The 7,225-nt window shown below is 51.9% G+C and overlaps 1 protein-coding gene across 1 annotated transcript; it reads left to right on the top strand.

Annotated features, from left to right (window-relative positions):
• The first annotated feature begins 924 nt into the window (after window positions 1-924).
• Window positions 925-6,938, top strand: LOC142924247 (uncharacterized). The gene is made up of 3 exons (XM_076066233.1): window positions 925-940; window positions 994-1,152; window positions 4,557-6,938. The coding sequence occupies exons 1-3, from the start codon at window positions 925-927 to the stop codon at window positions 5,813-5,815; spliced, it is 1,434 nt and encodes a 477-aa protein (XP_075922348.1). The 3' UTR covers window positions 5,816-6,938.
• Window positions 6,939-7,225: the final 287 nt, after the last annotated feature.

Here is a 7,225-nt window from a genome sequence, read left to right as displayed (position 1 = left end):
TGTGGATCTTCAATCTGGAACCCACTGCTCACGGCCGGCTGCTGCAGCAGTGCGTCTCCGAGGCTGCCCGGAGCCCGCGTGTGGCTGCTGAGCTGATCGACTCCACGGAAGATTCTCTCCATCCTCTCGATCTCGCTCCTCATGTCTCGCTGCAGCTGCTGGAAGAGACTTTCACCGCGGGGGTTCCAGACCGGCCAGCCTGGCCAGACGCTCCTCTCCATCACGTGCATCGCAGAGAAGTAAACACTCAGGGCCATGCTTGTTGATGTGCTTCACAGTGAGGCTCGCTTCAGCTGTGAGCGTTGCTCCCTCCTCTGCCGATGTTCTGCCAGTGCAGCTACAGGAGCTGCTTTTATAGCCCTGGCAGTAGCTATGAGCAGATGCCAGGGGCAGATAGAAGCGTCCAGAATGACGCAGCTGCTCCCAGGGGCTTCCTCCATCCGCACAGAATCTAGAGCGTCACTCGTGTCTCAGATGTGAATAATTAGTATTGTATTACAATTCTATAAACAATACAGTGTTGTAGTGCATCACGTGTTGATGTTCCATTGCACAGCCACGTTCCTAATGCTATAATGACGTAAAAGCCGTGGAAACCTCTGACGTCACGGTGACGTCATGGCCCGGTGACGTCACGGCAGAGGTCAGAGTGGAGTCGGCTCCTGGAGAGGCAACCACCTCGCCCCACGCTGCTCCTCCACTTCGAGTTCTTCAGAGAACTTCGCCACCACCACCACCATGGCGATCTTCACGGCTGTCCTCACTTTGGTTCTGCTGCTCACGCAGCCGATGGTGGAGCTCCTCGGAGGATCTCGGCGTGGGGGTTCGGACATTAACGGCTCCAACACCACCACCACCACGATCAACTACTCCGGACTCATGAAGAACGTCTCTCCACCAGCAGGGGTCGCCACCTGGGGACCGATGTTCAGTAGCCACAGTGAGGACATTGTGGACAGCGTGCTCCCTGCCCTCCTGCAGGCTATGGGTGAGCTGAGCAGCAGCTGCCAGGCCATAGTGGACAGCGCGCTCCCTGCTCTGCTCCACGCTGTGGGTCAACTGTACAGCGGCTGCAAGGAGGCCATCAGCTCCACCGTGCTGCTGAACACCCTGCACATCGCCGTGCATCTCTGGCGTTTCATACGTCGCCAAGTGAGTGAGCAACATCCATCATCATCACCACCATCAGCCATGGTCAATCCACTAGTGGGTAGAGACCAACACGACCCGTCGCCACCTCCCACGATGCCGCTGTGCAGTAATCCACCCAGCACCTGCACGTGGAGCGATTTCATTGCTTCATCTCCCCACTGGGCACCCTCTCGGATGACCCCCTCGCAGCCCGTCGGCATCACTCGCCGCCTTCACACCTCCACCGATCCCCCTCAACTCCACTCACGGTGTCTTCAACAGCCTGGTTGGGCACTGGAACAGTATCCCGGACAGTGCCGGATTAAGCTCGTGCGGGTCCTGTAGCTTATATTATAAAGGTGCCCAGAATAAATAAAAAAACACAATTATAAAACACGAAGTTTTTAACTTGCATTGTAAAGTAATTGTAATTTTACTATAGTAATAGAGCAAGTACAGAATCACTGAACCGGGATTTATAGCGTGAGATCATTTAGCACGGGGCCCTTGAAAGTGCGGGGCCCCCAGCTAATGATTATTTTGTTCCGAGGATAATCCGGCACTGATCACGGATTGAGTATGAGGAGCAGTGATGAGATTTAAAGTATTTTTTTACATGTTATTAAAATGTTATGTTTAATAGAAAATATAATGTTGTTTGTCTCTTAGCTGTGATTCTTAAAAACACTGTTGTTACTCAATGGTCTTTCGGTAAAGTCAGGTAGAAAAAATAAAAAAAATAGAATACGACGTTTCGATTGCAACCCAAGCAGTCGTCATCAGGTGAAACTAAATTTGAGAGAGAGAGACCAAACACAGACAGGGAGACACAAAGATCCCCCGTATAGCCTGAACAGACTGTAGGGGCAAGTGCTGTTAGCGAGCACCTGTGAAGGCCGGAACAGTACACGAGGGGGTGGGTGGCCAGCACCACGCCCGACCGCCTTTGTCTCCCTAGTGGCGATGTTTACACACCGCACCAGGTACTCATTTGAGGCTGAGTCGACCTAGGGGAGGCCCGGGACCGGTTCAGATAATCGTCACTGGTGTTGGCCGTGAGCGGGAATCGAACCCGGGTCGCCAGGTTCATAGCGCAGCGTAGCGCTAACAGCTGCACCACCGCTCCCCACAACAGGGAGACACACAAGCAGAGAAGGACGGTGATCAACCAGGCAAAGTATTATTTGTTGTGTTGGCCGACTCAATGAGTTGCATTACATTTCTAAGTTTGCTGAGTTTGATCTTCTTTCTATCAGCTTGTACCCTCTGTAAATTTCACCCCCACTATCTCGCCCGTTACGGCAGCCCCTCCGCTCCCACTCCCCCTCGGAGTAGCCGAGGGATTAGCCGGGGTATGCTTGCTCTGCGATCTTACATTTACTTGCAAATCCCACCACAAAAGTATATAGTGTAACCTTTGGTTGCAGTAGCTCTCTCGCTACATTTCTTCCTGTCTCAGCAGTCCGCCTGCTGTATTATTTCACCTGAAGACGATTGCTTGTGTTGTGACCACGTGTATACTGTTTACTACAGTACTATAGTGTTGTGACCACGTGTATACTGTTTACTACAGTACTATAGTGTTGTGACCACGTGTGTACTGTTTACCACAGTACTATAGTGTTGTGACCACGTGTATACTGTTTACTATAGTACTATAGTATTGGGACCACGTGTATACTGTTTACTACAGTACTATACTGTTGTGACCACGTGTATACTGTTTACTATAGTACTATAGTGTTGTGACCACGTATATACGGTTTACTATAGTACTATAGTGTTGTGACCACGTGTACACTGTTTACTACAGTACTATAGTGTTGTGACCTAGTGTGTACTGTTTACTATAGTACTATAGTGTTGGGACCACGTGTGTACTGTTTACTATAGTACTATAGTGTTGTGACCACGTGTATACTGTTTACTACAGTACTATAGTGTTGTGACCACGTGTATACTGTTTACTACAGTACTATAGTGTTGTGACCACGTGTATACTGTTTACTATATTACTATAGTGTGACCACGTGTATGCTGTTTACTACAGTACTATAGTGTTGTGACCACGTGTATACTGTTTACTACAGTACTATAGTGTTGTGACCACGTCTATACTGTTTACTACAGTACTATAGTGTTGTGACCACGTGTATACTGTTTACTATAGTACTATAGTGTTGTGACCACGTGTATACTGTTTACTACAGTACTATAGTGGTGTGACCACGTGTATACTGTTTACTACAATACTATAGTGTTGTGACCACGTGTATACTGTTTACTACAGTACTATAGTGTTGTGACCACGTGTGTACTGTTTACCACAGTACTACAGTGTTGTGACCACGTGTATACTGTTTACTATAGTACTGTAGTGTTGTGACCACGTGTATACTGTATTTGCTATCGTACTATAGTGTTGTGACCACGTGTATACTGTTTACTACAGTACTATAGTGTTGTGACCACGTGTGTACTGTTTACTACAGTACTATAGTGTTGTGACCACGTGTATACTGTTTACTATAGTACTATAGTGTTGTGACCACGTGTATATTGTTTACTACAGTACTATAGTGTTGTGACCACGTGTATACTGCGGGATTGTGGGTAATCGTCTCCCATGCTCGGTCTCAGTCGGTGTGCCTCACTCGTATAGTCAACATCCGTGCGAACTTATCTTGTTTACTATAGTACTATAGTGTTGTGACCACGTGTATACTGTTTACTACAGTACTATAGTGTTGTGACTACGTGTTTACTGTTTACTACAGTACTGTAGTGTTGTGAATACGTGTGTGTGCGTAAAGCATTTTTTTTATTTTGTGTCCATGTGTAGTGACTGTTCTTTAGTAAATGTACTGCAAGTGAAAGTCGTCCTACACAATAACCATCCTCTATCTCGTCTCCCTCACACCAGCCACGATTAAATGTAATTAATAAATTTGATTACTTTATATTAAATAATAAAAATATAAAAAGGTATTTTGTATTAAAAATTTTTATATGAATACGGTATTTTTGGTTTGTGGAACGAATCATCTGAGTTTCCATTATTTCTTATGGGGGAAATTCGCTTTGATATACGAGTGCTTTGGATTAAGAGCACGTTTTCAGAAGGAATTATGCTCGCAATCCAAGGTTTCACTTTATTAGTTATTTTTCTATCTACGTGACTTTTCCGAAAGAAACCAAAGAGTATGCTGTTGTTAGTTTAAATGTTTGGTAAGTAAGACTTAGTCTGTGCTGCTCTCCAGTTGCCTGGATGAAAAGTGGCCCAAGTTTTTCCCATCCTGGCCTCCTGGCTCAAAAACGTAAAAAACAAACTCGCAAGTCTGTCCCCAGGGTCACAACGCACTCACAGACACGGAGCAGGGAGATTCAGCTAATGACGCAGTTGATGTTTTTCGTAACTTTTGCAGAGAGCGATGAGAATGAGGATGAGAACCGGAAGGAGGAAGATTTCCCGGGCGCTGCAGAGAAAGAAAGGTGGAGGTCTCGGCCGAGCACCGAGTCCCCGGGCTCATATGGCCGCGGCACGGAGACGAAAGCGGCGGGCGCAGGGGAGGGGAAGCAACCCCGGCACCAAGCAGAGCTGCGCTTCTCACCTGAAGAATCCAGCTCCACTCAGGCCATCGCTCCCACTGGGGCCATCGCCTCCACCTCCACTCGGGCCATTGCCTCCATCTCTACTCGGGCCATCGCCTCCACCGCTGCCATCGCCTCCCCCGCTGCCATCGCCTCCACCTCCACTCAGGCCATCGCCTCCATCTCTACTCAGGCCATCGCCTCCCCCACTGATATCAACTCCACCTCCACTGCTTACATCGCCTCCACCTCCACTCGGGCCATCGCCTCCACCTCCACTCGGGCCATCGCCTCCACCTCCACTCGGGCCATCGCCTCCACCTCCACTCGGGCCATCGCCTCCACCTCCACTCGGGCCATCGCCTCCACCTCTACTCAGGCCATCGCCTCCACCTCTACTCAGGCCATCGCCTCCACCTCCACTCAGGCCATCGTCTCCATCTCTACTCAGGCCATCGCCTCCCCCACTGATATCAACTCCACCTCCACTGCTTCCATCGCCTCCACCTCCACTCGGGCCATCGCCGCCACCTCCACTCGGGCCATCTTCTCCACCTCCACTCGGGCCATCGCCTCCACCTCTACTCAGGCCATCGCCTCCACCTCCACTCGGGCCATCGCCTCCACCTCTACTCAGGCCATCGCCTCCACCTCTACTCAGGCCATCGCCTCCACCTCCACTCGGGCCATCGCCTCCACCTCTACTCAGGCCATCGCCTCCACCTCTGCTCAGGCCATCGCCTCCACCTCTACTTATGCCATCGTCTCCACCTCTACTCAGGCCATCGTCTCCACCTCTACTCAGGCCATCGCCTCTACCTCTACTCAGGCCATCGCCTCCATCTCTACTCAGGACATCGCCCCCACTGCTGCCATCGCCTACACCTCCAATCGGGCCATCGGCTCCACTGCTGCCATCGCCTCCATCTCTACTCAGGCCATTGCCTCCACCACTGATATCAACTCTACCCCCACTGCTGACATCGACTCCACCTTTACTCCTGCCATTGCCTCAACCTTCACTTCTGCCATCGCCTCCACTGCCACTATCGCCACCACCGCCACTCGCACCATCATCTCCACCCATGAGTAATCAAGCTAACCCCCAGGATTGGGAGCTCCCTGCTTTCCACCTGCCTCCACCTCCACCAGAGCCCTGGGCACCTCCACCCCACCGTGATACCAGACCGGGCCCGGCACACGAGTCTTTTGCTCCCTGTTCTTCACGGGAGCGTTACCGCAAGTCCCGCAACAGCCGCCTTCCTCCCCGCCTCCGCAAACCTCCTCTCGAATCCTCAACTCCACTGCTGCCATCGCCTCCATCTCTACTCAGGCCATTGCCTCCACCACTGATATCAACTCTACCCCCACTGCTGACATCGACTCCACCTTCACTCCTGCCATTTCCTCAACCTCCACTTCTGCCATCGCTTCCACTGCCACTATCGCCACCACCGCCACTCGCACCATCACCTCCACCCATGAGTAATCAAGCTAACCCCCAGGATTGGGAGCTCCCTGCTTTCCACCTGCCTCCACCTCCACCAGAGCCCTGGGTTCCTCCACGCCACCGTGATACCAGACCGGGCCCGGCACACGAGTCTTTTGCTCCCTGTTCTTCACGGCAGCGTTACCGCAAGTCCCGCAACAGCCGCCTTCCTCCCCGCCTCCGCAAACCTCCTCTCGAATCCTCAACTCCATCCGCATTGATTCGTCCCAACCACCCAGACCGAGAGCACCTTCCCCCCCGCCTCGCTCCACCTGCAGGGCAGTGGATCCCCCCCCAGCCCAGGTGCAACGGCCGGGGTCCCGCGTACGGAGTCCCAGGTGCCCCTTCTGCCTGGCACCACTCCCACGAGTCGCGCTTCACGCGGCGTCCCGCCCTCCTCCCCACGCCTCCACCGGATCAGTGGATTCCTCCCCACCTTCGTCCCAGCCGAGCGGCTCCTGCTCCACACTGGGCCACCCGTCCCACTTTTTTTTCCGTGCCGCTCCACAGATTTCCACGATAGACATCATCATCCGCCGCTTGTTCAACCCACACCACTGCATCACCATAGCCCGGCGACATTCACGGACTGCTCACACACGTGACTCCTGCTGGTCGGGTGACCGTGATGAACTATATGTGTCGCGTTGATGGCCATGTGATGGACATTGTTTTGAGTGGCAGAGCAGGTGGTTGTCAGGATTAATACATTTGTGTTGTTATTGGACACTGCAGTGTGCGTGTGAGTTGCTGTGCGGTGCAACAGAGCACGTATTTGGTGTCGATCTTCGCGTGTGTGTGATTGTGGGGAGCGGTAGTGTCATGGTTAACGCTACACCGCGCTTCGAAACCCAGGTTTGACCCGAGTTAGCTTTCCGCACACGGCCACAGCCGGTGCAAGCAGTTGCGCAACTCGGTTGCACACAACTGAAGTCACTCTACACGTGGAAGTCTCTGCAACAAATTTGCTTGGCGATTGGTGGCCAGAACCACGAGCGATCCACACAGCACAGG

This window comes from Petromyzon marinus, chromosome 11 (genome assembly GCF_048934315.1).
Source record: "Petromyzon marinus isolate PM22_M1 ecotype Great Lakes invasive population chromosome 11, UKy_Petmar_22M1.pri1.0, whole genome shotgun sequence".
In the NCBI taxonomy this organism is placed as follows: Eukaryota; Metazoa; Chordata; class Hyperoartia; order Petromyzontiformes; family Petromyzontidae; genus Petromyzon; species Petromyzon marinus.
The sequence above is the reverse complement of the archived record's forward strand: the minus strand, read 5'-3'. Positions and strand labels throughout refer to the sequence as shown.